This window comes from Leptodactylus fuscus, chromosome 6, assembly GCF_031893055.1.
Source record: "Leptodactylus fuscus isolate aLepFus1 chromosome 6, aLepFus1.hap2, whole genome shotgun sequence".
NCBI classification, from domain to species: Eukaryota; Metazoa; Chordata; class Amphibia; order Anura; family Leptodactylidae; genus Leptodactylus; species Leptodactylus fuscus.
Genome location: NC_134270.1, coordinates 99,740,388 through 99,758,200, shown reverse-complemented (window position 1 = coordinate 99,758,200; position 17,813 = coordinate 99,740,388). Strand labels below are relative to the sequence as shown.

General features: G+C 41.5%; 1 protein-coding gene across 1 annotated transcript in view; it reads right to left on the bottom strand.

Annotated features, from left to right (window-relative positions):
• The window catches only part of RTF2 (replication termination factor 2), a 28,938-nt gene extending 21,137 nt beyond the window's left edge, over positions 1-7,801 (bottom strand). Inside the window, exons 1-4 of the mRNA XM_075276876.1 lie at positions 7,674-7,801; positions 7,104-7,198; positions 3,522-3,615; positions 1,788-1,924 (exon numbers count right to left, since the gene is read on the bottom strand). Coding sequence (XP_075132977.1) covers positions 1,788-1,924; positions 3,522-3,615; positions 7,104-7,198; positions 7,674-7,742 — 395 coding nt within the window. The 5' untranslated portion in view covers positions 7,743-7,801. The remainder of the gene's footprint in view (positions 1-1,787; positions 1,925-3,521; positions 3,616-7,103; positions 7,199-7,673) is intronic.
• Positions 7,802-17,813: the final 10,012 nt, after the last annotated feature.

Genomic DNA, 17,813 nt, shown 5'->3' with positions numbered 1-17,813 from the left:
TGCATATTGCACATTTTCTGTTAGTACAATAAACCTCATTTCAATCCTGAAATATTACTGTGTCCATCAGTTATTAGATATATCAAACTGAAATGGCTGTTGCAAACACCAAAATATTTAGAACAAAAAATGATTAAGATTAATAGGGGTACCCAAACTTTTCCATAGGACTGTATATATATATATATATATATATATATATATATATATATATATATATATATATACCGTATTTTTCGGACTATAAGACGCACTGGACTATAAGACTAAGGTTTTAGAGGAGGAAAATAGGGAAAAAAAATTTTGAAGCAAAAACTGGTAAAATATTTAATGTATGGGAGTTGTAGTTTTGCAACAGCTGCAAGGCCACATTGACAGGTGACCCTGCAGCTGTACGGGGACGCATAGAGTGTTTTTTTTTGCGGGTCCAGAAGTACTTTTTAGTTATACCATTTTGGGGAATATCTATTGCTTAGATCACCTTTTATTGAAAAAAAAACCCGGTGGTTTATGATATATGATTTTCTACTTTTATATATATATATTCTAGGGACAGGAGGTGATTTAGAACTTTTATTTATTTCATATTTTTAAAGCTTTTTTTTTTTTACTATTTTATAAACCCATGAAGCCAGCGGCGGGGGGACGGAGGAGCGGAATAGCATCACTCCTCCCGCTGCTGGCTTCATGCAGGGCAGAGGAGCGCAGCGATGTCGCAGGCCCCGGCACCTGTAATGGCGTCTATCACTTGCCGGCTTCCGCCTCTCTATTACAGCGGATGCCAGGCGCCACATTCGGCCTATAAGACGCACCCTTCTTTTCCCCCCAAATTTGGGGGAAAAAAAGTGCGTCTTATAGTCCGAAAAATACAGTATATATATATATATATATATATATATATATATATATATATATATATATATGTATGGTGTGGAGGAACAAAATTGAAGGAAAGATAGCACTCCTTATGTGCAATACAAATATGCAAATACACCCTTGATTTTCCTCTAAACCTTGGCAATATTCACCGAGCCCATATAGGGTTGGACGGTCGTACTTTGCACAAAAAAGACTTGTGTTTTTAATAAGTGTATTTGTTTTTAATATTATTTAATTTTTATGCCAGTTTCACTATTATATTGTTATCATTGTGTTTTATTAGATCTGAAGGAGTTATGTTTTTATAACGTTAAATACTCAGAAACGCGTTATTTGTTCTTAATACAACCAAGATTATTCGTATTCCAAGGCGCCTCTTTCGTTTTCTTCAAGAGGAGCGCATTATACTTATGCTCAACTTTTGAGTGTGTATACGTATGTACATACAATATATATATATATATATATATATATATATATATATATATATATATATATATAATATGTGTGTGTGTGTATATTTCTATAGTAGTGCTACCAAAATTCATGTAATAAATATATATTGCCAGTAATGGTAAAAAACGTATAATCAATAAATAAATATATTACACAAAAAATAGCAAAATACGGTTTTTCAGATGAGCAGAATTCTATTTACAGAGAATCTGTGTTGTTTTTTACATTCCCTTTGTGTTTTATGTCCATAAGTAACTCAGACTACTGTCAGTACATGGTCATGATGTTCTATACTGGACATATTGTAACAAACCCTCAAATGTGAGAGGTATTAGACCAGAAATAGTTTTTAGCCTCTTGAGGTAAATAGAAATATGGTCATTCTCTGACATCAAGAAGGTATTCTATCAATGGTGAGAAATTGGAATACAAATGTTTTACTGTCCACATACCGGTGTTTGCCATTCATTTCCAGGCCCACAACAGGACAGATGAACTGCGTTCGCTGCTCGTCATATTTGTCACCTTTTGTATTTCCTTTATCTCCTGTCCAAGCCGGATTGTCAGTGAGATTCAGCTCAATTACATTCTGCAAGGAAATATACGATGAGATGGATTAAACATTAAAATAGTTTTTCAGACTTTCTGATAGTTTACTCACAAAACAACATATGTAAACGATGGGAAAAGTGCATTTAAAGGGAATCTAGTGCGGAGTCTGAAGCCCAAGTATGCTAAGGCACACCCCAAAACACTTTTACTACTTTTCATATTATTAGAACAGCGATTTGGAAACTGTAGATATAAGGTACTGCTGACAGAATCCCTTTAAGAAACATCCCAAATGCATCCTTTTTGGCAGTGCCCTAGTCCCCTTCTTAATAGCCATACCTAGCCCTCCCCCCCAATCATATCATATTAGCACAATTTCTGACTCTTAATAGGTAGGTACAGCCTTCCATATAATAGCTGGACACAGCCTCCCCTCCCCTCTTCATATATAGTTCAGTCAACCACCAAAATAGCCAGCACAGCCAAACCACTATAGACAATAGACACCCTCAGTGAGTGAGTTTACATTTCCCCCATCACCACCACAGTGTCAGAGACAACTTTGTGCGCCCCATCTGCTCTAAACTGTAGTTATAGCCTACTTACAATTCACTTATGCGGCACCAGTGACCTTATCTAGCACACAGGATGTCTGCATTTCTATTTTGCTCCTAGATCCCAATAGTACTATAGAGATGGAGTTGAGGTTTCCGGGAGCAGTATAGAAGTATAACAGTATACATCCAATGTCCTAGAAAAGATCTCAGTGCCACATAAGTGAATTGTAATAAGGTTCTAACTATAGTTCAGTAACATAGTAACAGTATGGGGTGAAGAGGACTATTGCTTGTGGGGGCAATATTATCAAATGTGGGGCTAATGAATGGGACTAATCAGTGGCTAATCAGGGTTAATGCTGTAGTGGGAAAAGATCAAAATAGCTGAATCGCTGTATTTGCCTACTTTTTGCCTCCCATAAACTGAAATTCCCTACAAGAAAAAAATGCCTCATATAGCTTGTACACAAATATTTTACAGGTGTCAGAATATGGTAACAGATTTTTCTCAACTATCATTAAATGATACCATTATGAAGTACAATTTGCCCTGCAACAAATGGAAAGGATGAATGGAAGCAAAAAACTCCTGGCTTTTGGAAGGGAAGGAGGAGGGTTAAAAAAATGGTAATGCAAAATGTCATAATATAGGGGCAACACTGATCTCAGGCATATACAGAGTTGCAGCCACAATGCTGCTTACAACCTGTTGCTCTCATGCTGTAAGATGTACCATTTCACTACTGCTGTCTCTGCAGGCCTAATGTCAGTATTGCAGGAGTACTGTTTATACCAGGTACTATAAGATAGTCTTCCAAGTCATATACTTTAGATAACTGTTTGTAGAGCACTTGTCCAGTATACTTGGTTCTCATGCATTACATTGTACTCCAGTAAAATGCATTATGGCTACTCAATATGACATGTAGATTTGAAATAAAGCCCTTTGTATGCCATTGACTCTATTCATATAGAGACACTCTATTGTGTGTGCCATCTCTTCAAAATTCAGCTGTTTTTGCTCCAGACTTCTACCTTCCATTTCTATTTCAACAACATAGAGGAGTCCCGATTTACCTTGATGCTCTTGATATGAGCAGCAGAGTCCGCATGCGGTTTGTCTGGGGATTTATCCAGTAGGAATTCAATGACAGCATCTTTATTGTACAACCTGTGGGAAGACAAGAAGATATAATGACAATAGTTTCCATCTCTCGATCAGTCTGCTGAAAATTGACAGAGGAAAAATTCCCGCACAAACGACTTTATCCTCCATTGGTTTCAGTTTAAAAAGAATAACACCCTATGTAAACGCCAACAATCAATGGGGTTCGCCGGGCTCCATATGTAACCGCAGGTTTAGCCAACTCTCCGTTGTTCGGGCTATACTAGCATGAATCTAGCTTAAAATGTCCAGACTGTTTACCTTACTAAGACGTAAAAAAGTGTCTAAGCTGGATACAACTGTAACAAGCCCTCAGAGTTTATTCCAGATGGGTTTATAAGCCTCCGAAAATAAATTATATTTAAATAAGAATTTCACCATTCTCAGACAGCAAGCAGAGGTAGTAAAAAAACTCAGAAAATAACACTAAAAATTCCTTAATTCAAGTATTTAAAGTGTCACAAAAACTCTAGATGAAACTATTCCTAGTGCATTATAAGGGACATGATAAACACCTCAACACTTCCTGACACCATTAAATCAAGAACATCCACCGAATCTGCTAATTCCTCACCCCTGAAACTACTAAGACGCTCATCCATGCCCTCATTATCTCCTGCTTGGATTACTGTAACACCCTTCTATATGGCCTCCCAGGTAACACTGTCGCCCTCCTCCAGTCCACCTTAAACTGTTCTGCTCACTTAATCCACCTCACTCCTCGTTCTTCATCGGCCTCTCCCCTCTGCCAATCCCTTCACTGGCTACCTATAGCCCAGCGAATTTTCAATCTACTAATGTCAACATACAAAGCCATCCACAACCTGTCCCCTCCATATATCTCCAACCTAATCTCCCGCTACCTTCCCACATGTAACCTCAGATCCTCCAATGACCTCCTACTCCACTCTCATCCACTCCTCACATAACCGTCTCAAAGATTTCTCTTGTGCATCCCCCATACTCTCTACACATAAGACTGACCCCCACAATCACAGGCTTCAAGAAGGCTCTGAAGACTCACCTATTCAGGAAGGCCTACAATCCCCAATAACACTATCACCACACCACCATCTGAATAGTCTCCTCCCTCTCCTTCTGTTTCTACCCCTCTATCCTCATAGACTGTAAGCCCTCGCGGGCAGGGCCCTCTACCCCACTGTGCCAGTTATTGTTAGTATTATATTTGTTTGTATATTTTGTGTACCATATGTAAACCCTCAAATATAAAGCACCATGGAATTAATGGTGCTATATAAACAATAATAATAATAATAGATTTAAATAGTCCTATAGAAGCCAAAATTTGTTGAGAAAGCACTTTCTTAAAATATACAAGTAAGGCTCAAGTGCAAAGAGGTGTGGCAGAGCCTCAAAGTGCCCAAGGCGGGAATTTTAGAAGTAGCATCATAACTTTAGGTTAGAAAGAGGCTATCATTCATTGGCCACAACCTTTGAGATTGACAAAAACATATGTTGTCACAAAGTTTGCTGCATAAATGTTTTTAGCTCCTTTACTTGGATGATTTATTTCAATGAAAGTGCTGTAAATAGCTGAAGTACAGAACTTCTCCAACATTTCCATCAAAGTGAGGAGTGCATCTGAGTTCATCACAGGTAAATACGCAACAGGGGTAAACCCCCCTCCCTTCCCCCAGTGGTGGTCTCAGCAGTCAGACCTCCATAAATCAGCAATTTAACCTCTATTTTTCGTGGAATAACCATAATCCTCATTTAAATAATAAAAAAAATAACTAAGAAATTTCAAATGGCCCCCCTTTCCATTAAATGCAATTAGAAATAAACACATTAGACATACCACATCCAAAAATGCCCAAACTAAAAAAATACTTATCCCATTCTGATGTTCAAAAATCAGAAGTTCCCCAAAATGTTATGAATTAAACCTACATATTGGGTCATAAAAAGAGACATCTTACACAGCTCTGTACAATGTCAGAAACATTTAAGTTAGGAGTGTCGGAATTTGGTGACTGAAAATGAGATTCAAATAAAAATGGGCCATAGATTTGACCACAAAAACCCCCCAGATTTTATTTTTTAACAAAAGTGCCCAGCTCTATGGCTAAGTATCCTTCATCGCCACCACGACTCGTACAAACTTGCCCCCCGCCCTATTTTTATTCCAAGCATTTCCCTGCACACTGCATAATTATAATAGTGATTGATAATAATTCTGACACCGTATGTCTTTTTTTAAAGAAAAAAAAAAAAGGGGAAATCACTAAAGGTACTAAAATGGTGGCCTGGTCAGTGATCTAGACAAGAACTGCCTCAGTCAACTTTTTTTTTTTTCTTTGCCACCAACAAGTTAGTAAAAACTATATTTAAACACTCAGTAGACAGATGAAAATGCTCTCTTGCACAACAGACATATTTGATTATCGGTAATTAAAGGGTTAACCGTCCTGTTTGTTTGTATTAGGGTAAGTTCACACAGAGATTTTTGGTCAGGATTTTGAGGCCGTATCAGCCTCAAAATCCTGACCAAAAAGACAGCTCCCATTTCAATCAATGGGAGCCGCTCAGGAGTTTTTTTTTCCGGGAGTCGGCTTGTTCCAGCTCCCGGAAAAAGAAGCGAGGTGCTCATTCTTCAGGCCGTTTCGCCTCGTGATTCAGCCTGAAGACACACCCTCTTCCAGACTAGGCCCATTCATTGGGCCTAATCCGGAGTGGAGTGCGCGGCTGGATGCTGGTGCAGTGCACCGGCTTTCAGTCGCGGCTACCTGTCTTTTGGACTGGAACCTAAGGCGGCCTCCGCTTCAGGTTCTGGTCCAAAAAACCCCATCTGAACTTACCCTTACTGTTGCAGTCAGGCTCATACAGCACAGATTAAACCCAGCTGATGACAAATATGTTCACCCATTTCAATTTATCACAAAATTGCTCCCAGATTGTTGGGAATAGTTGCTTTTGGATTAGGTTTAAATTCTTTATTCATAGCAGTGTTCTTAGGTGCTTCAGACTTAAGACAGAGCCCTTGCACACATCCTATGGACATAAAGAGGGTCTTTCCTGTCCTTTTCAATGAGCAATATTCTATACCACTAGAAAGCAGACAGTGTGCACTGTCAGCTTTTCCAGTATGTGCCCTGTTCCTGGAGATATGTACTCTAACATAGGATAGTACTGTCAGAGGGACGTTCCTCACACCCCAGCAATGATGATAGGCCATAAGGTCCGGCCTTCTAACAGTGGCAGTGCCGACACCGATATCTCCAGCACTGGAGCACATACTGCAAAAGCTGACAGTGAGGCTTTCTAGCGGTATACAATACTGCAAATCAATGAGGACATGAAAAAACCTTTTTAATCCTGGTTTGCAATTTTTCTTTTTTTTTTTTTTTTTTTTAAGAAATGGTTTATTAAATTATATGATGGTGCTCAGCATAAAGTTCCCTACAATGCACTGTGATTGGTATGATATTGAGTTTCCCAGTAACAGACTCCCTTTAAACATTGAAGGTCAGTACCTTCCCAGCTCACAAGTCACGATCGGCCTCTTCAGCTTCTCCTGGCTCAGGGTGCAGTAATACCAGCGGGCAACCAACTCTGCATTCTTATCAATCTGCAAGAAGCAAAAAGTGCAAGACGTTTGATCTGTTCTCCTGAAGACTGGTTGCTTCTCTAACACTATGTTACAGAATGCAGCTGTGGTTCTTGGCTCAAATAAGGGTAGGAAAAAAAAAAACATTCTCCCTTATACACAGATAGATAGATAGATAGATGGATAGATAGGAGATAGATAGATAGATAGATAGATAGATAGATAGATAGGAGATAGATATAGAGAGAGACACACACACACACACGACATCACAAGGGGAATAGACGCAGAACATCACAAGAGGAAAGCTCAGTGGTAGCAAACATCACAGGGGCAGTAATAGTAATACTCAATAAACCATACACAAACATATGACTAGACATCCTATGTCAGCCACTCCAACTCTCCAGGCTGTAGCATGCTGGGACTTTTAGTACCACCGCAACCTATGAGCCACACATTTGATCCCGTCTTCCCTAGCCCCCATTTTCCTCACCTTCTCCACCTTTTTGGGCCCTTTCACCAGCTCATGGCGCTTTGGGATCGTTCCTCCGTCACAACCCATCTCACAAACTCAACTCTCTGGGATCACAACAGTAAACAGAACTACTTCCGCTTCCGGCACCAGATGACTAATACAACGCCACTTCCTGTTCACGCTACTGCTCTTCAGGCAGCCATCTTGGTACACCCACGGCAGACAGCTCTGTGGCGTTCACAAGGTGACAATTCTGGGATGTTCTATGGTTGTGTCACTAAAATAACACATTTCAGGCTGAAGGCGGACACATGATAGCGTTGTTGTATCAGAGCGGCCAGCGTCCCTCCCGCCCAGTGTGAACTACAAGTCCCAACATGCCTTGCGTATTTCTCTGCCTTGTATACGCTGAGCGAGTATCGCAAGGCAGATTGGGAGCTGTAGTTTCTTTCTGCTCTTCCGGGCCACTTGTGTCTGACAGTACCTGATAGTATTTACTTACATTACCTTCTCTATTAATGGCGAATGAGATTTCTGGCCTTTGTATAATTTATGGAAAAAGTAGTAATGAATTTTTTTCTGTAAGATAGTTAAGTCAGTGTAATATAGAAGTCTATGCAGTATTTCTGAATGGAACAGTGGAGTTCTTCCAGTGAATTGCATTGCATGCCGTACTCTGTCCTTATCTTTTTTACATCATTGCTGCGCACACTCACTATTTAATTTGAATCAATGGAGGGAATATAATAAGGCATGGGTCATAATTATGAGATTGGTGGATTCGATGTCCCACAAGCAGTGAGGGCCTCATAATTCCTATCCGCCTCAGCTAATTTTACGTTTTTTAACTCCCCACCTTCCAAAACACAGTTTTTTTATTGTTATGTTCATAGAGCCATATGATAACTAATTTTTGTGAGTGAAATTGTACCTATTAATGGTACCATGTAATGGAAAGGGAAGCTGCAAAACAATTCAGAATGGCGTGACTTGAGAGAGAAACCGTTTTGCCTGACTGTCTTGTGGGCTTTGCTTTTATAGCCAAAAATGACGTTACCTGAATTCTGTAGGTTGGCGCAATTACAACAATACCAAATTAAGGCCAAGGCCCCATGGGACGTCCCGCAACTAAAATGTGCTGCAGGAAAAACCATGGCAGCAACACTTTGAACAGAGTTTTCAGAGGTACTTTCTGTTTCAAGTATACCTACAGGGAAACCTCCTATGTTCCCATAGGTATAATTGACGTTGTGATTTCCAAAACCATGCCAGTTTTGAAAATCGTGGTGTGTCTGTACTGCGGTTTTTACCGCAAAATGGGCATGGGATTCGCTAGAATACTCTAGCAATGTCCGTTACACGCTAAAATAACAGTAATAACGATTATCACTAGAGATGAACGTATAGATTGCTAAAATTTTTATAGGGGGATGGAAAATAACATTTTTATGTAAAGTCCTATTTAATTTGCATGCACAAAATGGGATGGCGCATTTCTGCGATTTTGCGATTCTTTAACACCCGCCCCTGTAAATATATACATGTGTGGTATGTATGAACTCCTCACATATTGCAGTTTTATGGACAGTACATTATGTTTGCAGAAAGGGATTTCTTGAGCCGCATTTTAGTGGCAAATTTGAATTTTTGTGCAATTTTTACTTGAAATCTCTATTTGCCGCAACGTTGCATGAAGGTGGTTGTATATATAAACTATTAAATTGTGTTTTTATATACGGTATGCTGTGCAATCTGGAAAAAGTTAGATTTTGGTATCACAGTCAGTTTGCTAGGTGCAGTATAGCTTTATAACATATTAGTAAATTAGTAATTAACAGCAAAATCCTGCTTGTCTTCTGTATTCGTGTTTTTGGGAGTCCGAGCTCTTGTTGTAGTTGATGTTTGCGGTACATATAGTATATATACACATTGTATACACCATAAGCTATTATTTTAAATGTGTTTTGTATATGAATGTGAGATTGAACATGAGTTTTAGGTGCAAATATGTGTGTTAGCGTATTTTTTTCAAAAAATTATTTGTGTTGGTCGCAAAGTTGCATGAAGGTGGATGTGGCTATCGATGACCCATTAAGACATTTGTAATCTTCAGGTTGTCTACTTTCAAAAAATATATAGGGTTTAGGGGTTCACTTACTTTTCATGGTGTGTAATCCCTACATTTTATAGGATGATACTTTTTTAACATTTCCAGCTTCAAAGCAGATTTTTGTTCCTTCCGATTCTGGTGATTTTCTGAAGACACGTGCATGTGGGTGTAGGCCTTAGTGATATGAATGAACTCTGCACAGGTTGAACTCTTATTTTTAGGAGGTTTGGTGCATTTAATTTTTTGTTTGGTTTCCACTTTTAGCAACTAATATACATTTATTTGCATTTTTTCATAAAACATTCACTTTAAATCAAAATTGCATGAAAGTGTCTGTTCATATACAGTACCAAGTGGCATTGAGACAATGCTGCAGGTGTCTACTTTAAGAAAATATATAGGTATGGGGGGATTGGATGCTTTTTTAATGTTGCAATTTAGGTTTGATTTGTTCATCTCAAAACTGTGAAAATTGCTCTGGCTACTGGAGGTGCAAAATTTCCAGAGACCCTTGGCAGTGAAAGGGTTAAGGAACATAAAGGTGATATGGCCACACCCACGAATGTAGCTATAGGGGGTGGAGTTGCTACAGGACCCTGAGGGGACTCCAAAGATCCCTCTGAACATAAAATATACCATTATTCTAAAAGTAGGTAATAGATTTTGCACTGGGGCCCACAAGCATTGTCCCTGGCCACACCCATAGGGGAATGGCCTTGCTAGACACTCATATCCAAATGTTGTTAAGTATGGTTAAAAGGAGCCTGTCACCAGAATAGTCAATATTGGACTATAAGATGACTCTATTGTTAAGATATTAGCTTTTTTCTGATATGCTAATGAGCTATTTGCATACCTCCCAACTTTTGAAGAGCTGAAAGAGGGACAAAATATGCGGCGCGCCGTGGGAAACTTAGCTCCCCCCATTTTTAAGTTGACTCCGCCGCCTGCAAAACACTAAAATAGAGAAATCGCCCGGTCCAGATGGAATACACCCCCGAGTTCTGAGGGAATTAAAGGGGCTCTATCAGCAAAATTATGCTAATAGAGCCCCACATATGCGTGAATAGCCTTTAAAAAGGCTATTCAGGCACCGTAAATGTTACATTTAATCCCGGTCCCGTTTTTAAATAAAAGTATTAAAACATATATGTAAAACTTACCTGAACGTGCACCATGGGCGGGGATAAAGGATGCGACGTCAGCTTCGGGCACGCCTGCCTCTTCTGTCTTCTTGAAACGACACCCTCTGGTTCCGTGTCTTCTGGCTTCTTCTCTTTAAATCCCGCGCCTGCGTAGTAGCGCTTCCTTCCGAAGCGCTGCTGTGCAGGCTCACTCGCGAACTGCAATTAAGTAAAATGGCGAGTGAGCCTGCGCAGTAGCGCTTTGGGGGAAGCGCTACTACGCAGGCGCAGGATTTAAAGAGAAGAAGCCAGAAGACTCGGAACCAGAGGGCGTCGCTCCAAGAAGACAGAAGAGGCAGGCGTGCCCGAAGCTGACGTCACATCCTTTATCCCCGCCCATGGTGCACGTTCAGGTAAGTTTTACATATATGTTTTAATACTTTTATTTAAAAACGGGACCGGTATTAAATGTAACATTTACGGTGCCTGAATAGCCTTTTTAAAGGCTATTCACGCATATGTGGGGCTCTATTAGCATAATTTTGCTGATAGAGCCCCTTTAAGCATGGTCATAGATAAACCCTTGTATCTAATATTTAAGGATTCAGTAATGACTGGGTCTGTTCCACAGGATTGGCGAATAGCAAATGTGGTGCCAATTTTCAAAAAGGGGTGTAAAAGTGAACCTGGAAACTATAGGTCAGTAAGTTTAACTTCTGTGGTGGGAAAGATATTTGAGGGCTTTCTAAGAGATGCTATCCTGGAGTATCTCAATGTAGTAAATAATCTTCTCACACCCAATCAGCATGGGTATATGAGGAATCGGTCCTGTCAGACTAATCTGATCAGCGTCTATGAGGAGGTCAGTTCTAGACTGGATATGGGTAATGCACTAGACGTGGTGTACCTGGACTTTTCAAAGGCTTTTGATACTGTACCACATAAACGGTTGGTATGCAAAATAAGAATGTTGGGACTGGGGGAAAACTTATGCATTTGGGTTAGCAACTGGCTCACTGATAGGAAACACAGGGTACTTGTTAATGGTAAATATTCAGACTGGGTCACAGTCACCAGTGGGGTGCCGCAAGGGTCAGTATTAGGCCCTCTCTTGTTTAATATCTTTATTAATGACCTAGTAGAGGGTTTACAAAGCAGGGTGTCCATATTTGCAGGTGATACTAAACTTTGTAGGGTAATCAATAATGAGGAGGATAGTAGAATATTACAAGGGGATCTAAGGAAACTGGAAGCATGGGCGGAGACTTGGCAAATGAAGTTTAATGCTGACAAATGTAAGGTAATGCACTTTGGTCAACGTAATAAAATGTATGACTATGTACTTAAAAGGGTATTCCCACCTCACATACTCATCAGTCTTTACTACTGTAAAATCTTCTTTCTTCCTGGTTTCTTACATCATTTGGTGGGCGGGGTTTCACATGCAACCTGCTGTTTAGCTCCGCCCCCAAATTCCAGTGTAGCTCCGCCCACCCATATTGGACTATGAAGTACAGGCAGCAGCAACTCCATTCTGTGTTACATACAGAGACTGCCTGTCTCTGCCATAATGAACACAACTGGATTAGCTAGCCTGATAACTGGGAGAACAGAAGAAATGAAAGCAGCTCCTCTATCTGAGTGCAGGACCTAGGTCACTTGGTGTACACAGGCTCGCTCCCTGCACTTAGCCCCTCCTCCCTCCCCCCTGAGAGCAGCAGATACATCACTTGACTCATGAGCAGCTAAGTCAGGGCTGTGGCCACAAAGAATTGAATAAAGTAAGATAGTGGACAAACAAAGCAGTTTTGCTGAAGCAATGTATGTAGGAAAAGTCTTACATCCACATTAACAAGCAGTATAGATAGGATCCTTGTGATGGGACAACCCCTTTAATAGTAAATTACTGGGTAAGACTGCCAATGAAAAAGACTTAGGGAGTTTGGTGGACAGCAAGCTTACCTTTAGTGACCAGTGCCAGGCAGCTGCTTCCAAGGCGAATAAAATTATGGGATGCATCAAAAGAGGTCTAGATTCTCATGACAAGGACATAGTTATGCCTCTATACAAATCACTGGTACAGCCACACTTAGAATATTGTGCGCAATTTTGGGCCCCGATATACAAGAAAGACATAAGTGAACTTGAAAAAGTGCAAAGACGGGCAACCAAAATGATTAGGGGAATGGGTGGATTGGAGTAAAACGATAGATTAACAAACTTGGGGTTATTCAGTGTAGAGAAAAGACGTTTACGGGGAGATCTAATAACAATGTACAAATACATGAAGGGACAATACAAAGAACTTTCTAAGGATCTTTTTACTCCTAGGCCAGTGACAGTGACAAGAGGACATCCTCTACGTCTGGAGGAGAGAAGGTTTCACCAGCAACATAGACAGGGATTCTTCACAGTAAGAACAGCGAGGCTCTGGAACTTTCTGCCCCGGGAAGTGGTGATGGCGGATTCATTAAACAAGTTCAAAGAGGGCCTGGATGCCTTTCTTGAAGAGAAAAATATAACAGGTTATGGACTCTAGATTTTAAGGACACGTTGATCCAGGGTTTTTATACTGACTGCCAGATTTGGAGTCGGGAAGGAATTTTTTCCCCTGAAATAGGGCAATTGGCATGAGCCTCATGGGGTTTTTTGCCTTCCCCTGGATCAACACTGTAGGGTTATAGGTTGGACTTGATGGACTCATGTCTTTATCCAACCTCATCAACTATGTAACTACATGTAACATTCTCATTCATTTTTCATGTGCCCCCCCACAGTATAATCTTGCTACAGTCACCTATAAATTATATTCCCCCTCCATCTCTCCCAGTTTCATATAACCCCTTTATCTGTCCCCAGTTTCATGTCCCCCCTCCATCTCTGCCCCCACTTTCATGTCCCCCTCCATCTCTGCCCCCAGATTCATGTCCCCCCATCTCTGCCCCCAAATTCATGTCCCCCCCATCTCTGCCCCCAGATTTATGTCCCCCATCTCTGCCCCCAGATTCAAGTCTCCCCCCTTCATCTGCCCCAGTGTCATGCCTTTCTCTCCCCCTTCATCTTCCCCAGTGCCATGCCATGCCTTTCTCCCCCCCTTCATCTGCCCCAGAGTCATGCCGTTCTCCCCCCTTCATCTGCCCCATTGTCATTCCGTTCTCCCCCCTCTTTATCTGCCCCAGTGCCATGCCGTTCTCCCCCCTTCATCTGCCCCAGTGCCATGCCGTTCCTCCCCCCCTTCATCTGCCCTAGTGCCATGCCGTTCTCCCCCCCCTTCATCTGCCCTAGTGTCATGCCGTTCTCCCCCCCCCCCCCCATCTGCCCCAAGTTTCATAGGCCCCCTACAATCGGGACGATTATGTATTTGGCACAATGAGAGGTCACCATTGCACTCATTACACTAAAGAGCTTCCTCCATCCTATAATTGACAGGGCCAGGGAGTGAACAAGTCAGTCGTAGCAGCGAGAGATGGTGGGACAGGGCACTGGAAATCTTAGCTCTTTGGCACCAAACAGCTCATTAGCATATTCACAGAAGGCAATGGAGGCACCAATCGAAAAGTGCAAAAAACCCCATTTCATTCACATGAACTCTTTCTGGCTGTGCTTATAGTTCAATAGATACTGTCCTGATTACTTCAGTGCACCAGATTTCAGGTATATCTCCCACCAGTTTTCTGAAATAAGTTATAGTAGATATGTAGGGCTTATGAGTCCTCCATTTTTTCACCTGCTTCTCAAAAGGATACCTGTATTTTAAAGGGGCTCTATCATTAGATTTTCATAATTTGAGATTAACATATGCCTGAATAGCCTTTAAAAAGGCTATTGAGGTGCTGCTAATCGTTTTAAAAAAAGACACCCCCCCATTTTTATTAATTACTGTTAAAATGGATATGCTAATGAGTCCCTGCTTGCAACCCCCAGCGTGATACCTTCTTCACGCCCACCTCTCTTGCTTGTGATCGATAAGTCCTCCTCCTCCCTGCGATTCACCACCTCCATCGTCTGTATTCCCGGCGGTTTCAATTGAAATCTCGCGCATGCGCAGTAGCGCTCCTTCCGGAGCGCTACTGTGCACAACCCCTTGCCATTTTCATGTAGAGAACTGCGCAACCGTACTGCACATGCGCAGCTGAACATAAAACCTGGCTGAGCATCCCGGAAACGCAATGTTTTTGGTTTTTTTTGTATGGACACAAAGTCGGATATGTAGGACCTTGGATCTTTCTAAAAAAAACGATTTCCCCGTAGAGAGGCAGCAAACGGACACTGGCGGAATCCTTTTTAAAACTGACCGCCGGCAAGCCATCCCCTATACAGTTTTCCCGGGAAAACATCCCAGTTTAACATCCCCCCCTTCATCTGTCCCCAGTTTCATGTGCCCCCTCAATTTGCCCCATAGTTTAACATAAAAAAACACTGATACTCACCTCTACTCGCTTCCCTGCTGATCAGTCACAAATCATTCTGGGAGCTGCAGGCGCGATGTGAGTTACGTCATCACAGCTCCTGGGACCAGAGTACAGCTCCTGCTTCATTCACCATTGTATTCAACAGTTGAAATCGGAACATACCTCCCGCTGACTGGGACGATGGGTCAGGTCTTGGAATCTGGGACTTTCCTGCTGAATCCGGGACAGTTGGGAGGTATGCATGTGTATGGAGTTTGTATGTTCTTCCCATGTTTGTGTGGGTTTCCTCCCACATTTTATAGACATAGTGAAAGGGAATTTAGGTTGTGAGTCCTGCTTGGGACAGTGAGGGATGACAATATCTCTGAAGCGCTACAGAATAGCTTGGTGCTATATAAGCAAGCAAATTAAATAGGTTGTCTTGAATTTTCAGTCACAATCCTGTCAAAGTTGGCCTATCCCAGCTTGAAAAGGTGTGGGGAAAAATTGGGTTTTCTCATCACATGCCCCAGTTTTTACCAAAAAGTGTCAATGTGTACATACATAACATTACTTATTCTGCTCTGACCCACATTTACATCCTGCATTATACTCCAGGCTGTTATTAGAAGCAGTCAGGAAGCTTGTACATAGGCACACTCCTGACAGCTTATTGGAGCCCCTATACCAGAGATCAGTGACCCTCAGCACTCCAGCTGCTGTGAAAGCACAACTTCCAGCATGCACACATACTCAGCTGTTCACAGAATTCCCACAGAAGTGAATGAAACACACTGCAAGTTGTAGTCAGTAGGTTGCTGACCCGTCTTACACTGCAGCAGTGTAAGGCAGGGGTCAGCATGAGATAGGTAGGTATAAAGGTATAGGTATAAACCACAGACAACATAGTGAAACTTATTTATATCAATAAGACATGTTTAAAAAGCTTTACAGGGGAGATTTGAACTCTGAATAAACTTATTTAATTCTATGCTGAAGAGGCTTACGCTAGGTTCATACTAGCGTTCGGGTCTTCGTTCTCAGCTTTCCGTCTTCTGCATGAAGAAGACGGAAAGCTGTCAGAGCGGGTCCGGCCATGAGCACCGGTGAGCGTTTTATGCTCTCAGCCGCAAAACCGTTTTTTTTAAAACCGGACACAGAGTACTGCATGTCCAACTCTGTGTCCAATTTAAAAAAAAACGGTTTCGCGGCGGAGAGCATAAAACGCTCACCGGCGCTCACGGCTGGACATCTTTCAAACCCATTCAAATGAATGGGTTTGAAAGAGTCCTGCAGGTTTCCGTCTCCTGCCTCTGTTTTGTGCAGGAAACGGAAACCTGCAGAACGGAGACCGGGCGCAGATGTGAACGAGCCCTTAGACTGGCACACAGGGGAACAGATGAATCTACTGTTGGGGCCTTTGAGCAGGGTAGGCCCCCCTGCATAAGCAGTGCATGATTATCTGTACACACACTGATTTACATATAGATAGGCTTCTTCCCTCTCTGGCTCCATCTTGTCAACGTTTCTGCAGGAGCTCCAAAATCTTAATGCTGCCTGAGGCCTCCTAGTACTATACCACGACATTAGCTGCCATTCTTATTTCACAATCAAACAGTGCTGTGTTGCCCTGCTACTCATTCAATAATGTATGTGATTGGAGTCACATTGCAACCTCAAGAGTGATGTGACTGGAGGCTTCTAGTTGCAAAAAAATCAAGCAGTGCTGGATTTTTTTTTTTTTTTTGAGACTAGAAGTTGCAGTCGCAGTTCCCTCAGGGTCCCATTGTGAGCCTATTCATTTACATTAGTGAATGAGTCACAGGGTGACATGCAATCTTTAGTTTTGCAATGGTCCGAGGTTGCACTACATTTTTCCCCAGAAGAGTAAAAAAAACTCTTATCATTTTTGAGGAGTATTTTTAGCCTTGGAGGAATAATTTTAGCCACAAAGGAGTATGACGTTTGCAAACATATCATATATGGGCATAATAATGCTTAGAAGTTGCTATTTAACTGTGGTGGAACTACTGTAGTCTCTATGGTGGGCCCCCTGCAGCTTTTTTTTTTTTTTATTAGGCCTCTATTTACTTACCAATCCCCACTTCTTCCATGGCTGGCTCAGCTTCCCATTCAGCCCTCCAAGGATCCTGTGCATCATCCCACATCACATCACTGAAAATATTCAATGCTGCCCTGAAGAGATTGCTGTGGGTAGGAGCTGGGATTGTTAACTAGGGTCTGTGGCTTTTAGAGTAATTGTACGGCAAACCTAATGAAATTAATCTTGCAAGGTTCGTCAGTGGTTTTGTTTAGACCGAACATGTCTGAAACGAAGACTGCTAATTATTATAGTCTATCGGAGGCCCACATGAGGTGAGCAAATATGACAGTGTTACTCACCTCTCTTGGGCTCCTATGCTTGTCTTTGGGCTTCTTCTATGACGTCACATATGTATGATATATACATATATGTAATTAAATAAATCGTAGGATGTTATTGGGTAAGTATATCTCAAACCAAAATAAAATA